At 39.6% G+C, this 18,662-nt stretch overlaps 1 protein-coding gene and 1 pseudogene across 1 annotated transcript; both read left to right on the forward strand.

Annotated features, from left to right (window-relative positions):
- Positions 1-3,999: 3,999 nt before the first annotated feature.
- LOC119334551 (histidine-containing phosphotransfer protein 1-like) lies at positions 4,000-7,479 on the forward strand. The gene is made up of 6 exons (XM_037607098.1): positions 4,000-4,118; positions 4,411-4,541; positions 4,630-4,698; positions 5,870-5,941; positions 6,405-6,478; positions 7,078-7,479. The coding sequence occupies exons 1-5, from the start codon at positions 4,062-4,064 to the stop codon at positions 6,469-6,471; spliced, it is 396 nt and encodes a 131-aa protein (XP_037462995.1). The 5' UTR covers positions 4,000-4,061; the 3' UTR covers positions 6,472-6,478; positions 7,078-7,479.
- A 5,036-nt stretch (positions 7,480-12,515) lies between these two features.
- On the forward strand, positions 12,516-17,947 carry LOC119332796 (annotated as a pseudogene).
- Positions 17,948-18,662: the final 715 nt, after the last annotated feature.

Consider the following 18,662-nt stretch of genomic DNA (forward strand, 5'->3'; position numbering starts at 1 on the left):
TTCCGTAGTGGGCCAACCCATATTATTTTTTTTCTGAACCGGTTCCTCTCATTTTTTCTGGGGTGGTTTTATGTGGTTTATTTAGGTTTGTTTTGTTCAGTTTTTTGTTTTTGTTTTTCTTTCTCCCTTTTTTTCTTTTCTTTTACATTTTTTGTCGAGTGCGTGAAATTTTATGAAATTCGGAAACTAATCAAATTTTATGATTATTTTTAATTTGGTGATTTTTTCAAATTCCTGAACTTATATCAAATTCATGGACTTTTACCAAATTTAAAAAGATTCTCAAAATTTTGACCTATTTTGAAATTAGGGAAAACTTCCAATTTCTGAATTTGTTAAATTAGTGAACTTTTTACACTTTGGCTAACCTTTTCAAATTGAGGAACTTTTGCAACGGTCAATATTCAAAGGTCAACTGTCAAAGTCAAAGGTCAATTCTATCGCAAAAAAGTCAAAGTTCAATTAAGAATGGTCTACGGTAAAAAAAAATCAAAGGTCATGTGGCCTCGTGGGTTATGGCCCATCTAGCTTGCCCTTGAGAGAAAGTTTCTTTAGCGGGTGCTATAAGCGCCGAATAGGAGCTCTCGTTTCCTCTTGTTGGGATGTTTCTAAGTGGTTGGCTGCCCTTATAGATTTACAATATAAGGTCATTCGAAAAGAAAAGAAAAAATGGGCCCAGTGCTGTGAGTAGCCTTCTCAGCTCGAGCTCATATGAGCTCGAGTAAAATCCAAAAACAAAACAAAGAAAATTCAAAAGATTCTGAATTTTTTTGTGAAAAAATTTAACAAATGTTTTCCGTGCTTGCAAATTTTCATCACGAAATAACATATGTGGAGGTCGTGACCAAAGTAATAAAATCAACACTCCAAGAATAGCTTTTGCAGCATCAATTTTGTTTTTTTTTGCCATGACTTACACAAATGTCATTTTACGATGAAATTTTGCCAGAATCTAAAACATTTGCCAAATGTTGCCACAAAAAAATTCAGATTTGTTTGGATTTATTTTCATTTTTTTTGGATTTTACTATTCACCAAGCTCATATGAGCTCAAGCTCAGTTTATCCATGTCCGCTGAGTGGGGGCAACTATCTCAAAAGAGGGCAACATGTGTGCGCCCATGCTAACTAGGCCATACGCCTTCACGAGTCCTATTTCGCGACATGCGCACTGGAAAGTGAGCTAACGCGCACCCAAGCTTCCCCCACACGCCATTTTGGGCAATCCGCATTCGGGCTAGGCGCTCATGTTTTATTCGTTTTTCTTTGTTTCTTCTTGCCTTTTCACTTCAAAAACTATTCCAAAATCTCAACTAATTTTTTTATAGATTTTAAAAAATGTTCTTTGTTACAAAAATGATTCATGAATTTGAAAATTTATTCCAAATTTTGAAAAGTGTTCATGAATTTGAAATATTTTCGGGATTGATAAATTTTTACGAATAACAAAAATGTACATGAATTTCTAAAAAAATGAATTAAAAGAATTATAATCTCAAAACTTGTTTGTTGAATTTCAAATATTGTATTGTTTTTCGAAATTCTTGTGGAGACCAAATAAAGTTCCCAAATTTGAAAAATTATTCATCAATTTACAAATATTTGCCAATTCAAATGATATCCAGGTGTTAAAAAAATATCGACTAATTTCAAATTTTGTTCCGAAATTTTGAATTTTTGTGTCGATTTGAGAAAAAGTTCTCAGATTTAAAAACATTTCACAAAATTGGGAAATGTTCACTAACTTAAAAAAATTATATCAAAAAACATGAAGGAATTAAACAAGTGTTGAAGACTTGTAAATTTTCACGCACTCAGAAAATGCTTGCGAAATTCAAAAAGTATTCTTCAAAAAAAATTGTACAAAAAGGAAAGCACACATAGAAAACGAAAAAATGAAAAAGAAGAAAGAAAGAAAAATCGGAAGGGAAAACCAAGACAACAAGGGAAAACTAACCAGTGAGGTGGAAAAGCTAGAAATTGGCCGGCTCAATTTAACCAGCACGCTGCGACGGGAGGTACACATTACTAGGCTATTCTCCGACCCATGCGAGAAGTAGGATCTGGCCCAACTTGTAACAGCGCGCATGTGCCAGCGCATGGTAAGTTTGTTACTTTTTTCTTCTTTCGATTTTTTCAATTCGTTTTTTATTTTGAGTGCTTTCACTTTACATTTAATAAAATTCAAGAATTTCATAGCACTGTTTTTGATTTTTTTTACATTTGAAAAATATTTGTGAATTCAAAAACGAAAATTTTGGAATTAGTTCAAGAATTTTATAAAATTGTTTGTGTGTATTAGGTCGTTTGTTTTCAAAAAAGTTTTGTGTGTATTAGAAAAAAAATACTAAATGTATACTAATAAAATAGTTCATCATACTTTACAAGCTAAAGAAAAGGTCAGTTTGTATAAAAAATGTTCATCAATTAATTTGTTTCACCGTACCATATATAAAAAAGGTTCAGCATATATTAAAAACTTAATATGTGGTTTGGATTTCTAGACTGAAGATTTGGTTTGGATATTTTTTTAAGGAGGCCAAAGGGATAAAACATACAATTTCCTTTATGTTTGTATTATTGACATCCACCTGGGCAGATAGATGATCTAGATATCAAAGCCAAAGCTCTGCTGTTCGGTCGTTGTACCAATATAAAACCAGCTAGCTGAGTACTCCCTCTATTCCTAAATATAAATCTTTTTAAAGATTCCACCATGAACTGCATACGGAGCAAAATAAGTGAATCTACACTCTAAAATATGTCTATATACATCCATATGTAATTTATATTGACTTATATTTAGGAACGGAGGGAGAGCTATGTCGAGTACTGCTGTCATTTTTGGTTTCTAGCTAGTAATGTAATTGATATATAATTACACAGAGACAGCCAGCAATGTGTTGCGTGCATCAAGATAAACTCTTGTTTGGTGACCATGATATCGACCATAATATGTCCATAATGATAATGGACCATGCCACTAAAAAGTACTTACATCATGAAGAAATCTTTTTGTACGTAATGATTCAATATAATGGCACATGTGATATATTTGTATTTACTTTAAATGGTATGAATAAAGAAAAGTTCTCTCGGACATGGTAGATATTATACGGTTGCTTCAACTTACCACGTACATTTTACGTCTATTGTCGTCTTCACGATAGTAACCGATATCATCAAGTTGTCGTGATCTAGCTACCTTTGTGACCGAACATTGGTCGTCCCTCAGATGTTATGCCATAGATGGCTAGTTACAACAGTTCAGAAAAAAATAGGAGCTACACTAAACTTTATCTACACTAAACTTTGATTTCTTAAGGGAGCTACAAGGGAATACACAACCCACAATTATTTAATTCATAGCGTTGCCCACCATTATCCCTATATCATCGTAATCCACATTAACTACTATATATAACTATATGATTATGTTAATGAGGATGAGTTGTAAACAGTTAAGTAAAAGCTGGAGCATAAATGGTATCCAGCGAAAATAGCAATGGATCCAGCTAGTCAAATTAATGACTTACTCCAAATGAGACAAGGAAATAAAAGGTATCTAATGAAACTATTCCTACATCCCATCAAGAATATTACATAAAACTTAGCGATCTCACAATAATTGAAACAATTTAATATTCAACATCCTGGAAAGTGAGAGGCAAATGAAAGGTATCCAATGAAACAATGCCTAGATCTAACCAGTCAAATCAAGTAAGGCATTTAATTGATATAAAATGGTAGCTAAAAATAATCAAAAGGTGAAGGTAAAAAAAGGAAATACACGAGAGTAATAAAGAGAAGGAAGGGTAGTCGTCCATTTCCAGCTAGTACAGCTAATGAAAGGACAAAAGATGAAATAAATGAGGGCAATAAAAATATGGAATGGCAGCCCTCTGTTTCTAGCTACAGCCAATGACTTGGTAATCAAATTCTCCTATATATACCGCACCAACTCAACCCCAATCTCCATCCATTACCACATCACCCTCATTTTTCCTCTCCTCGCTTAGCTTTTCTCCTCCCTGCTAGCTTAACTCCTTGCCGTGGGTAGCCATGGCGGCGGCGAAGTCAAACCAACTCAGCACCCTTGTGGCCAACATGTTCACTGCGGTGAGCTATATACAATTTTGATGCCATTTGTGTGGGGTTCTGGCATAGTTTAAATAGCGCGCTAAGCCTCTTAGCGGCGACCTCTTCTAAACACTATAGCGTGCTATAGCAGAGCTATTTAAAAAGTTCTTTCATGTGTTTGGATCAAAGTCCCGTAGCGCAAGACCTCTTGTAAACGCTATAGCGGGCTATTTAAAACCATGGGTTCTAGTTTCTCCCAAGGTGGATGTGTAACACAATATTAATTGTTGGATTATGATGTTTTTGCTTTTGTGTTTCTTTGGTGGGTTAGGGTTTGCTGGATGATCAGTTCCGGCAACTTGAGATGCTCCAAGACGAGGGCAACCCAGACTTCGTTGCGAAGGTTGTCATGCTTTTCTGCGAGGAGGGTGAGCGTATCATTGGCGAGCTCGCCAAGCAATTGTACGTTGCCATGTTAGGTGATCTGATCATTTGTGTAGGGTGGTTTGATTTGACTTCTTACTTGGGCATTCGGATTATGTCTATGTAGGGACCAACCATGTGTGGACTATGGCAAGGTGGACACATTTGTGGATCAGCTCTGGGGAAATAGTTTATAGTGAGGCCTCTTTCCTTCTTCTTTCACGTCCTCTTTGTATGTGTTTGTGCAGTAGTATGTATCAGGACTATTGTAGTTTTCTGTGTCTTGGAATGAAAACTAGGTATTTAGATCCCAGCTAGATACATCATAAGGCATACTATCATGTTGGGGGAGAATTATAGTCCATTTTCATCATTATAGTGTTTTATGGCAAGGGTGGTTAATTTCCTGAATTGATCAGGCGGCTCAACAAGTATGGATAGATTGAGATAAATAAGGGGAGGGTTGATATAAGTTTGGCAAGTTGTAGTGATTTATCATCTAGATCTGACAAAAAATAATCCATTCTGTACATCTCAGGTAGCTCAACATTTAGCACGTGACATCTTCCAATTAATTTTTCTGTTATATTCTTATATTATTTCTATACGAAGACCCTTTGGCTGTTTTACTGTTTTATAATTTACATCTGACAAACTGTATAGGCGTAGTACCGTTTTATGATTAAGATCTGACAAAACCGTTCGACCATTGTATTCTATGATGTACATCGGACAATTTGGCCATTGTAGTACTTTACGGTTTGGATCCAAAAAACCTTGGCTGTTGTACCATTCTATGAATTAGATCTGACAAATATCAATAACTTCCCATAAATCATATAGCTCCATGAGTAGTACTCTTATATCCACCTTGTTACCCCGCAAAAAAAATATCCACCTTGTTAAGTGGCTCTTCCAATTGATGTTTTGGAGGTTGACATCCATTCATCTGTTGTAGTGCTTAATGATTAGAGGGCTCAAAGAGAAGCACTTCAGATTTTCCTTTCTGAAGTGGGGCTCGCACAATTAATTTGGGGAGGATCGTCACCCTCTCCTTCAGCATCACAACTTTGCATGACATAGATCCCTTGCCTAATGAATCTTGGTTTAGGTATGTTTTTGGTATATACGTATTGTTTTTTTTGGATCACAACACTTTCATTACTGAAAATGTTAACTCCTAGTGGATCAATGTATCACTTTGCTTACACTGGGCTTTCATAGTTGTATTTAGTTGATTTCATAAGTCGGTGGTACATCTATTTGCTTAGGAGGCTGGAATGAAGGGAGAGCACTACAATGCTATTTTTCTGTCATTAAGCCGATTTTGTGGGTCTTTCCTCATTGTATGCTATTGCATGACGCAGTGTTGGTGCTCGGAGAGTGAAGAACACTTGCATTCAGTTCCATGAGTGTTGTCAGGAGAAGAGCAACATTGGGTTAGTAATTTGTGCTCTCATGTCATACACTATTGTTTTTCAATCATTTCGTTATTGAAATCTTCATACTGAATAATGATTTCCTAGTGTGCTCACGTCATCTACTGGAACATATTTTCTTACTATTAGTGTTATCATAGTATATATTGATGGAATTGCATGTTCACTGCTTTTGTAATATGCTAAATGTATTCAGACATTATAGATAGACATATTTGGCTAACTCCACTGAGATTCTCGGGTTAGGAATATAACTCCTCCGTTTTAATTTAGTTGATTGTATCCTTTAGGATTGTTAAGATAACCCTACCAATGCAGAGTTTTGTTCTTAAGGAGGCAAATTGTAATGGCCATGAGCATTTTTAGTAGTTATTAATTAATAACATGTTCCTTTATCAACTAATAACATCGCCATGAGCACTTGGAAACGAGCTTCACAACTTATTGGGTTTTTTCTTGTCAGGTGCCTGAAGGCACTGGATTCTGTGAGAAATGATTTCTATGATCTGTGCAGCATGTTCATACCATAGGCTTCAGGTATTGATTTCTATAACTCGTCTTAAAATCTAAGTAGCATGTAGCTTTAGAGTAAAATAGAATAGTAATCTCCAAACACTTTTCTTTTTATTCTAAAGTTTGCATGAAATACAAAATGTTGAACTAAACAATAAATATGAGGAAAGACATGTTACCTTACTGCATAACAACAGACAAAAGACATGTTAATGAAATGAATGCGACTAATTTGCATGTCAAGCATTAAATTACTAGTGCTAATTGTGGAAAAAGACAAGCAGGGAAAGTTTTTTTCTATGGCAAGTCTGTACCTAGAGGTACTACTTGGTTTCTAGGACTACTAGAAATCTCACTTGAAAATCTTCGTTCACAGATAACTGTTTTGGGTATGTATGTGATATCTGAATCTTAGCCTCATGTACCTCGAAATGGTCACCCAAATTCCGCCTCAAAACTTATCTTATATCACAACATTGATATTTAATAGACTTCATGGTTTGCTTTCTTGTCTGAATGATGACATAATCTTTACAATTATTTTGTGTTTAACTCTTTGAGTCCTCCTTCTAAGTAAGATCGTGGTATACGCAACTTACGCGCTATCTTATTTTCAAATACAGCTGCAGCAGCATGTCCTAAACTATAGGCCGGAGCAATAAAGCTGGAGCTGCATGTTCTGATTGCACATTGTGTTTGAAGTCGTAGAACATGCTCAACTTAGCATATATGTCCTGGAGTTGTTTGCTTTTGTGGGGTCTATAGTTCTATCAAGTGACAAGCTGCTCATCTGGTGTCGATTTCTGTGGTACTATCCGTAGTTTCGTTCTGAATTATTGGTGGTAAAATAACAATCATCCGCGATCGTTTTGCATTTTAGTGGTTAATCTGGTGTCATGGTTCTAGTCAGTTTCTAGCTCGTATCAGTTCAGTGGCAGTGTAATCTCGACAAAATCATGTGTCTGCGGTCGGCGTATGGACTATGGTGGTATATTGTGGAGAACATTGTAATGTTATTTCATTATCAAGTTATGTTTGTTGTTGGGTGACAATGTGCATACCAAAATAATTTTATTTCTTTGGTTTATCATATATTTCATCCAACTCATCGTATCTGACTCTCCATCCCCTCCTCGTGTGGATTACACATCTAGAAAGCCAGGACTGATTTGAGATTTAGATATACTCAGTTATCAGATGAGATTATGAACATCTTGAGATTACAAATATATTTTCCTCCTCAAAGTATAGTTGACAGATAAACAGAGCAGGATGATAACTATATATACTTCTAGATGTAATGGGTCACTTGAGGAATAGCAAGTGCCTTGGTAGCAGACACAGTCAACGAGAAAGACCATCTTTGACATTTGTTTCTTGTCTCGATCATTCGAGATTCCGAGTACTATATGATAAAAAATGTTCTTTAAGACCAGAATTGCCGTGATCCATGTGAAAAAGCTAATTAAAAAAGTGAACAGAAAACACATTGCAAAATTGCCATGATTTTTTGGAAACAAGTAAAACAAAACTAATAGCAAAATTGGCCATGATCCATGGCCAAAACTATATATAAACCTCTACAAAGTCGTGGCAAGTATATTGTATGGAATAATTATGGATTAGCCAAGCTACATAAGATAAATTTTGTCATGGTGGTATCTGTTAGAATAAATCCGAGGTCACCATCGATCATCCAAGGACAAAGCAATCACACGAGCACGACACCAAGATTTGTTAACAAGGTTCACCGATATGGCTACATCCCCGGGACTTGACTATGGGCGCTCCTCCCCATGACACCGCTACAATACCGCATCCAGTCACTCTGGACACCGGCACATGCCGCCGGCTTCCCCTGCGTTCCTGTGTTATTATGTTGGCATATGTTACAGTGTGTGTCTATCCTCTCATTATATAAGAGACCTAAGATATAAGTGTCATACTTGAACACGAATCCATATCCTGTCTACACACCGTACGGCTCCAAGTCCAACTGTAACCTACCTTGTAGAAATAATATTCGACACAACTCTAACAGTATCTACAATAAAAAAAAGCCATGGTAAAAAGAGAATTTGCCATTGTAAATTCCATGAAATAAAAATTATGTACATTTGCCATGAAATGGCATTTATGGGCTAAACATGTTCATACTTTACCTTGAATTATATGGAAAAACTACAAAAGCACCTGCCATGTGACCTTTTACAGAAAAAAAAGTCTAAATATTTTCCCTTCTTTAAGCATCACTGCACCCACTCCATTTTGCCACTAATTTGCCATGATCAGTAAATTTGAAAATAAGGTGCTACCGATTCAGTCAGCGTCATTGGTCAAAATGCTAGCAGTTAGCACGCGCGGTCATTGGCGACTTGGAGAGTGAAAAGTGACAGAGAGAAAGGAGAATAATGCTGCGTTGCGCGGTGGCTGAAAGCGTATGGGCGTAGGGGAGAGATCGTTCGCTTGAGGAGTCATCCCAAACGAGCAGGTGTCTGTGGGTGACATGGATATATCCACTGCTTCAGGATTTGTGCGCTTAATCCGACAGCCGTCAAAGCGTTCGCCGAGATGGCCAGAAAGCCTGACGTTCGTGAGATACTATTTCCCTTGTTTTAATAATAATATAAATATATTATCCACCATTGCGATAAAGAATAATGACATCACTAGCCTATACATCTTTTTTTTTGTGGAACCCCCGCGTTGTTCTCTAATCCTCAAACCTATTTTCTTATAGCTCTCTTCGCTTGTTGTAGAGCATCTTGGCAGCGGTGAAGCCATGTGCACAGGCGACACGGATGGATAGCAGCACTCTCGAGGACCAGGCAGCAGTTGTAGGCCATGGGATATATCAGCAGCTGAAGCCCGTGTTGAAGAAGCACACGACCCGCACTTGCCCGCGTCGGGAGGATGATTTGGTATTTTAGTTGTTGATAATTTTTTCTGTGAATTTTATCATTTTTTTCAAATCTAATATCTGTATTATGGAATGGAGGGAGGATCGAGGATGGCTTAACTACCTTGCCGTATAGCATTGATCACTTTGGGACCGACTAGCTGTCAATCAACTGAAATTTGTATTCTGCCAGTCACTTTTCTGTGTAGGTGTGAACATGCACAACCACAGGGAAAAAAAGCCTAATAAGGCCGGCAGCAACTATGCCTGCGAGATTTGGACTGTGTGCGCGCGCGAGAGAGAGCACGCTTGTGAGAGATGGTGTTGTGCACAGACATGAGAGATAGAGAGAGAGAGAGAGAACTACTGAGAGAGATTTGTGATGTGTGCATGCATGTGAAAAAAATGAGAGACAGAATGCATGCATGGCAGAGAAGTTTAATAAGAGAGGGAGTCACAGTGTGAGGTAATTTTTCTTTTTGACCGCGATGGTTCAAATGCCGCCAAAACAAAGTATGTATGTCCCACAACTTGCTACAGTTTACCTGCAATCTAAATGCAGTGTTATTTAGAGAAAAATACCTGAGAAAAAGTCTAGCATGCGTCTGTCACAAAGCTAAAACACTAACAATGATAAAATATGCACACAATTTACCCATAATTATGCTTTTTTATAATATGCAATAATAAGAATATAATGGTGAATTTTCGCGAAAAGGAAGATTGCTAAGAAAAAAATGAATATTAGTGGCGTTGTCATTACTCTTAAACTAGAAAGAAAATAAAATATAAACTGAAATATAATTAAAATAAAGAAGTTTCCTAATGACAAATAAATTAGTGGCATTTGTATTACCTTTCAGGAAGAATAAAAATGAAACAAAACTAAATAAACAACGGCAAAATTTGCACACAATTTACACTTAAATTGCTCTTTTTCACAATATGCAAGAATAAGCATATATTACACTTAAATTGCGCTTATGCACACAATTTACACTTAAATTGTGTTTTTTCACAATGTACAGACAAAATTTGAACAAATGAATAAGTGACAATGCTACTGCCCTTTAAGAAGAGAGAAAGTGAAATAAACACCAAAACAAAAATAAAATATGATGTTTTCCAACGAAGAATTTATAGTGACATTTATATTACCCTTTACAAATGAACAAAAATCTAATACAACAAATGTAAAATTTGCACACAATTTACACAAAATTGCGCCTTTTATAATATGCAAGGATAAGAATATAATTGCAGAATTTACACAAAATAGAAGTTTCCAAAGAAGGGATGAATTACTGGAATTTGTATTACCCTTAAAAAGAAAGAAATGAAAATGTAAATATCACTAATGAAATATTATAAAAACAATATAACGAAACCCTTTAAGAAGAAAGATACTAAAAAATAAAAACAAAAATAAAATAATAAAGTTTTCTAGGGAAGAATGAAACCCTTTAAGAAAATAAAATAAAAAACAAAAACCAAATAATGAAGTTTTCTATGGAATAATGAAACCCTTTAAGAAAACAACTAAAAAAGCTAAAACTAAAACAAAATAATGAAGTTTTCTATGTAAGAATGAAACCCTTTAAGAAAAAACACTAAAAAAGCAAAAGCAAAAACAAAATAATGAGGTTTTCCTAGGGGAAAATGAAACCCTTTAAGAAGAATAAAAATTAAAAAATAACTTGCACACAAGTATGCCCTGAAATTGCACTGTTGTAATATGCAAAAAATAAGCATATACAGTGCAATATTTGCTGTCTACTATAATTTACACACATGGTGCATCATACTTGCATGTATGCTCACTTACAAACACAAAAATAAAAATATTTTTTTTTCTAAGAAGAAATCAAGTATTGTGGCATTGGTACCACCCTTTAAGAAGAAAATAAAAAATAATGATACAATTTGCACACAATTTAAACATAGATTGCACTTTTTTAGTTATACAAGAATAAACATATAATAGTGAATTTTACATAAAACAAAGTTTTTAAACAAGGAACAGATTAGTGGCACTGGTATCATCCTTAAAAACAGGAAATGAATTTCAAACTAGACATAATAAAACAAACAAAGTTTTCTAAGAGAGAGTCAATTAGTGACATTGATATTACTCTTAAGAAGATAGAAAATTAAAAAAACTTACACACAACTTATCAGTGAAATTGCACTTTTTATAATATGCAGTGAATACACATTTAGTAATGCAACTTTAGCAGTCTAGTATAATTTACACAAATATTCTATAGTAATTTCATGCATACATACACATAATAATAGAAAACTGTATTTAATTAGCACAAAACAATTAGCACTGTTATTAACCTTAAAGAATAAATAAAATGAAAAAACAAAAAAATCATACAATTAACACCAAAATGCACTTTTATAATATATAGAATAAATTTATAAGAGTGAAATATCCGTACTATAGTGTAATTCGTACATCTATACATTTACACATACTCAACATCCGGAAATACATGTAAAGGAAAAAACTCAACTGAAAAATAGAAAAATAAAAGCGTACACGAGCAGAAAACAAAGCAAATCCAAGGAAAAAAAGCATGCACACACGAAAACCCAGCCCAAGAAGGAAATTGACTGACCCAAAATAGGAGTCAATAGAATCCACACAGCCCAGTACACCAGCAAAACAAGACAGGAAAAAGGAAAACTACACAAATCTTAAAGCACAATCTAATAGACAGAAAATCGACTGACCATAAAACTAAAAGTCAGCTGACTGAAATCTAGCTAAAGTGGATCACTTTGGAGATGGATTGGAGCACCGTGCGCGCATATGCCTTTGGGTCCGACAACAAGCCCACCAGTTCAAGGCTATGTAGTTGCTGATCTAGAAAGGATTTAAGGATATCAAACTAGTTACTCAGCTCGCCTCCTTCCCTCCCGCCTGAGCCGATCTCAAAGAGCCCGTGGAGCAACAATTGCTTCTCCCCCAGCTCACGTGAGTTTGATTTTTGTGCTAAGCATTTGCTACAGAGATTTGCCCGACTGTGTTTTGCTTCACATCCATGTCGACCGATGCTTGCATGCATGCATGCATATTTTGATGGTTTGCTATGCAGAATTTGCTGGAGGAGGATATATACGATGGAGAGGCGCGCGAAAGAGGAGGATACGATGGCATGGTTCGCACCATTGGTCGTTCTTGGTGCCGTATATGTAGCTGCCTTGGCGTTCCGCCTCGTTCCGCACTTGGCCGTGTGCCTCCGGCGTCCCAAGGACCTCTGGCGCTGCTACGGCACGTGGGCCGTCATCACGGGGCCAACATCCGGCATTGGCTGGTCCCTGGCCGTGGAGCTCGCGCGCAGTGGGCTGAACCTTATCCTGTGTAGAATATGATGCAACTCACGATATATTGATCGGATGCAATATACACATACATATAAGTACTACATAGAGGAGCCACGTCCTCAACTATACATGAAAGAAGGAAAGCTTGTTGTACAAGAAATATACATAGCTATATCTCAACATCCTGGCCGGCCGAGACTCGGCCAAGCTCCGCGACATCTCCCGGACGATATGCAGGGCCGTTCCCACCGTGAAGACCAAGACTCTAGTCTTGGACCCTGTCGCTGCTCGCCACCGCCCACGGTGAAACACGAAGCAAACTAGAATACATTTGGCAGGCGACGAGGCGATGCGGTGGCTGCGGCAGACCGTGGAGGCGCTGGACGTCGGCGTGCTGGTGAACAACGCCGGCGTGCTGGAGCCCAGGGCGGTGTTCCTGCACGAGGCCGGTGTGGAGGAGTGGGTGGATATGATACGGGTGAACCTGTTGGGGCTGACGGAGGTGACGGCGGTGGTGATTCCGGGCATGGTGGTGTGCGGGAGGGGAGCTGTGGTCAATTTGGGCTCGGCCTCGTCAGAGGCCATCCCCACCTTACCCCTTTACACCATGTACGCCGCCACTAAACGGTAAGCACATATACATACTCGCTCAATGGTAGAGTAGGAGTACATCACATCTTAATTAGTAGTAGTATCTCGATGTCGTTGACAAGATCATGCTCCATTGATTCTTTCCATGCAGCTATGTTGCCCGGTTCTCTAAGAGTCTTCACGTCCAATATAGAAGCAAAGGAATCGATGTGCAATGCCAGGTAAAATAAACTCATCTCCCATAATCTACTCATTAATAACTTCACCAACACTTCAAACAATCGAGCAGCCAGCATTATATTTGTGGGACAAACCCATCGGCGCAAATGACACCGGATAGAGGTAGACGAAAGAGACATCATAATTTTCCGGCGACGAACGCCACAGCGCACGAACGCCTGTATCTTGGCTTTATTTCTCACAATGACTCGAACGGATACATGAAGGTACACACGCACACACGCAGCACAACTCAGAAGAACTCTCACATCGATCAGGCACATACCATGGTCCCGACAAAGACTACATTTTCTTTAGACCCCTCTCGTAACAAATTCAATCCGATGGGTTTTATACTTGGCCGACGCATGCATGGACATCGCTGCCCACCTCCCCGATCTAGCACACTATCCATCCGCTCAGCCCGACCTCCACGACGCGCTCTACGCGTATGACCCGGCTGGCTCCGAACGGAATGCCACGACCGTTTTGTTACTGCTGCCAGCCTAACTACGACGGTCACGAGCACGCACACATACTTACACCACGGACATGGCACACCCACCAGCAGTGGCGGAGCCAGAAATTTTGTGAAGCCTGGGCAAGTTAAGCCTAAGCGTATAATCGAGAAAAAAAATCAGGTATTCAAATACACAACATATACTATACCACCAAGTTTTGGAATAACAAATCCGCATTAATAATCAAATGAAAGCAGAACCATAGTAGTCACACAAAATTTAATTTTAAAGTGAGCTAATATATCAATATCCACTTCATAGATCAAATAAAGTGGATACATGACAAAAATAAATAAAGAGTCAGCCTTGCATAGAGTAAAACTCGCCATACCATATGTCACTAGATGTGACTGTGCAGTTTCTTCCACCACGGTCAAAAGCATCTCTCACTTGTTCATTTTTGCCGAAAGATGGGCATACACAGTGGCGGAGCCACCTCCCGGCGACCCTGGGCAGCTGCCCGGGCTCTGCCTAGAAACTTCCATTTGATTATAGAAGAAGATGAAGAATTAATCATCAGTTATAGTGGGCAAATGACCATGAACCACATCCCTTTGTATTTTGCCCCGGCTCCATTGATTGGCTAGCTCCGCCACTGGGCATACGATTAGCATTGCGTATAGGAAAACTCGCCATGTTTGCAAAGGTCCTAGAAGGCACTACAATATAAAAAATGTATTTGTAATTAAATAAATTTTGTTGTGAGATGTAAAATCGAAAGCATGCAAGAATATAGATGGTTAGATGAAACATACCGACAAGGCACTAAAGCAAATCACGAGGCAAATGCCCTTTCCGAGATCTCATTGCAGTAAATGTTCGAATAATATCCTTATCATCAACTGACTTGAATAACTCTCACTCGATGTAACATATCATCAAACTCCTTTTGAATGTCACCAGATGTCATTGTACAATTCCTTCCACCACGGTCAAAAGCATCTCTCACTTGTTCATTTTTAGTCTTTTCCAAATCTATCATCTCTCTAAAATTTCCCTTGTTCAGAGAAGTAGAGGATTCATCATGTCCACGGAAAGCCAAGCCTTGTGCAATGAGATATCTTGAACAACTTCCAGAACAAGTCAAGCGGATCTTATACATTTCTTCTGATTCCTTGTTTATTCTAGCAAAATTGCTTGCCACACTTTGTCTCTGATTATTATAATCATCATAATGCTTGACGCAACAACTGTGCTTACTACCAGGACCACAAATATGATCTTTGATGGCTTTAGATGCATGCTTCCAATCAGTGAATCCTTCTTTGGTGAATACATCATAACCAAAGTGCTCAGCCATTCCAGGTTGCTTAAAGAGAAAGCAATAAAAACAATAAGCTGCCTTCTTCCACTCACTGTATTCAATCCTTGAATGCTTTTTGTACCAAGATTTAGAAAATGATCTCGATGAACGTGAACTTCCAAATTCAGTACGAGGAAATTTATTCAAATTTGGTTGCATTGGACCCTTCAATACATATGCTCTTCTCACTTGATCTTGAATATTAGGAGGATACTCACAAATTTGTTTCCTCTTTTCGGGATCATGCCCAATATCATTTGGATTAAATTCATTGTCAATGTTAGGAGGTGGTTGTGCCTCCACTTCTATTTCCGATTGCACACCATTCACACTTTCAGTGCTTGCTCTATCAATCAAGAACCTCATTTCTGAAATTTAATGATAAAGTTTGAGGTTAGTTGTTAAACAAGTAAATAAGAAAATGAGCTACAACAAGTGACAGGTTCATAGTACAGAACTACTTGAAAATAGTTGCTACTCCCTCCGTCCCATAATGTAAGATGACACTACACTAGAGTAAAAAAAACGTCTTACATTATGAGACGGAGGGAGTAGTTAGTTAGTTCTACTACAGATTAATTGACTTGAAAATAAATATGTATACATGGTATGTTGAGGAAAATCATATGAGGATCAAAACGTTAGGAGGTCCTGACCTAAAAATAAGCACAGCGTAATCCGTAATCTATTATCTTCCCTTCTACAGTTCTACTTCAAGATGTTGTTCAGTAATGTGAGCTGGCGCAACAAGCTCTCCTTCCAATTAATTGTGCAAGAACAAATGAACAATTCATTCCCTAGCCAACAATCATTCAGAGATGAGGGATCCCTAGCCGGCTAACCCTAATTCTGATTGAGGATTTTTAGTTAGTTAGATTCTTACCGAACGAAGCCAAAGCGAATGAGGAGGGGGTTGAGGGACAAACGGACGAGTACACTGCCTGAGCCGCTGGGCACCTCGCGTCCACTCGCAGCCGGTCGTGCGTCTAGCCGTCTAGGGCTGTAGCGCCAGCTGCCAGGCGCTCGCCGCCTGTGAGAAAACAAAGAGATAGGGAGTTCGTCGAGCGATCGATCCCAGGCTCGCTCGCGTGTCTGCTGTATCGGCTTGGGCAGACTGCAGACTGTTGTATTGAGCCGCTGTGAGAATCCAAGGCCCGTTTTTTTGGCCGGGTAAACCAACCCACGGAATGTGTTTTGCCCTTTAGAATTTGGATCGATCGCTACTGTCCAGGACAAGCGAGCCCGGGCAAGTGCCCAGGGTCGCTGGGCGGTGCCTCCGCCACTGCCCACCACGGTTTATTCCTAACATTCTCCCCTTAAACTATGACCTCGCCCCGACTCGTCGTCGATGTCGTGTCAAACGTCTCTGCCCGTAGCTGTGACGTGCCGCCTGCTCGTCGTCGCTGGACTCGACCGGGCACGCTCACGCCGGTCACCACCGTACCTGCTTCTTCATCTCTGGCGACATACGCCATCTTCTCTGGCGACACACATGGCCGTGACCCAGCCCGCGGAGCCGACCTGGCGCACAAACGCCGGTCGCACCGCCACGAACCCAACCTGGCGCACAAACGCCGGTCGCACCGCCACGGACCAGACCTGGCGCACTGACACCGATCGCACCGTGCTCCGTCATATGCCCCGACGTCTGCCATGCTCGTCGCGGACTCACTTTGCGCCAGCGCCGCACACCTCTATAGGCCGACACATGGCCCGGAGTTCATCACGCATCCGCCGGCGAACACCGCCACCACCGGCACGCATCCGGCAAGGGGAAGGACGCCAAGATAACCAAGCTCATAATACCAAATGTTGGGACAAATCCCGGACCAGCTCGCCGCTCATCTCCTCTCACTCGCTCGGACAAAGGTGGAAGAAGGAGCACACTGGATTTTTTGCCGGCGCACAAATGCCCCGCCGCATGAAAGGCGTCACTTCACTGGGCACATACCCCGGCTCAGTGGCACATACCACACCGTCTCAGGAACAAACCGTAGCTCCTTGATTAGTACATGGGGAGGGGGTTTTATACCCAGGCTAGCACACACACGCGCCCCCCGGCCACCAACTCCACGCACGCACGTCCTGCCTAACAGACCTGGAATCTCTCCACGATCTATGACCCGACCATGCTGCTAACGGCTCCATGCGCCAACTAAATCATGACTATATGCATGCGGGGAATGGCCACATGACTAGCACTCGCACAAGCACAAGCACATGACCCGGCAAACTGACCGTGATCCATATGATTTGGCCTAACAACGTGCACCTTGGCTGCACACACAAGCCAGCCTAAACCGCATAATGCATGTCAAGATTACTACTAACAGAACTCGCCCACACGAGCCAGCCAGCATTATATTAACGTCTAATCCTATCTTTAGGCACCATTCTTCTTGGCCGGCACGATGGCCTCCGCCTTCGCAGAGGCCAGGTGCTTCGCGCCATTGACACCAACGCCCGAAACGTATGTGCGCAAGGCAGTGTGGTGGATCGGCCACGGCCCGCTCTGCGTGCCCAACTTGGGACACTAGATCATGTTGTTCTTTTTTGGCAATATTGCGCTCGAATTTTTGCTCGATGACATGCTCCTGCATGATCACCTATGGCAGAGGAAATAATTATAGAGGATGAGGTCATTGCCCACAAGGGACTGAATGTTAGATGTGGTCATCTGATGTATTATCTATGGCAGAGGAAGAACTCGGTCATCTGATGCAGTACTTTTCATGAATCTAAAACAATAGTCAAGATAGATGGCAATGGTCTATGTTTTACATTCTTAAGCTATATTCATCCATACAAATAAAGATTTATCCAGGTTCAAGCCCTTGGATTAGGTGGGATGTTTTCCTCGGATGATTCTATTTACGGTGTAGTATGTCAACTATGGCTAGGTTTATAGGTCCGGTGTCGGTTGGTAGATGCATAAAATACAGAAGACCTAGCTATTTACGTAACAGAATGCCTGTCTTGTACCCCGAAGTGGCGATGCACCCTGTATTGCCGGTGAACTTCGAGTAGCAGGCTTGGACCACTCTATGGTGGTCAGACCTCTTATGTACACTGTAGCTATACCTCGGGGCATGACATTGCCAGTACCCCCCTAAGGCTGGCCATAGTGGTGGTATCATCTTAGCCGGTATCATGCACTCGGGAATAACAAACATGCTGATGTGGCAGAGAATTAAAGAAGAGAGAAGGTTAAAGTAACATAGGTAGATACGTTAAATGTTATACTACTTTGTGTCCTGCATGACAATAAATATGATCACCTATGATACTACTTTATGATACTATGCACTATGAAGATAGTATCATATGCATACTAGTATA

Source organism: Triticum dicoccoides, chromosome 7A (genome assembly GCF_002162155.2).
Source record: "Triticum dicoccoides isolate Atlit2015 ecotype Zavitan chromosome 7A, WEW_v2.0, whole genome shotgun sequence".
Classification (NCBI taxonomy): Eukaryota; Viridiplantae; Streptophyta; class Magnoliopsida; order Poales; family Poaceae; genus Triticum; species Triticum dicoccoides.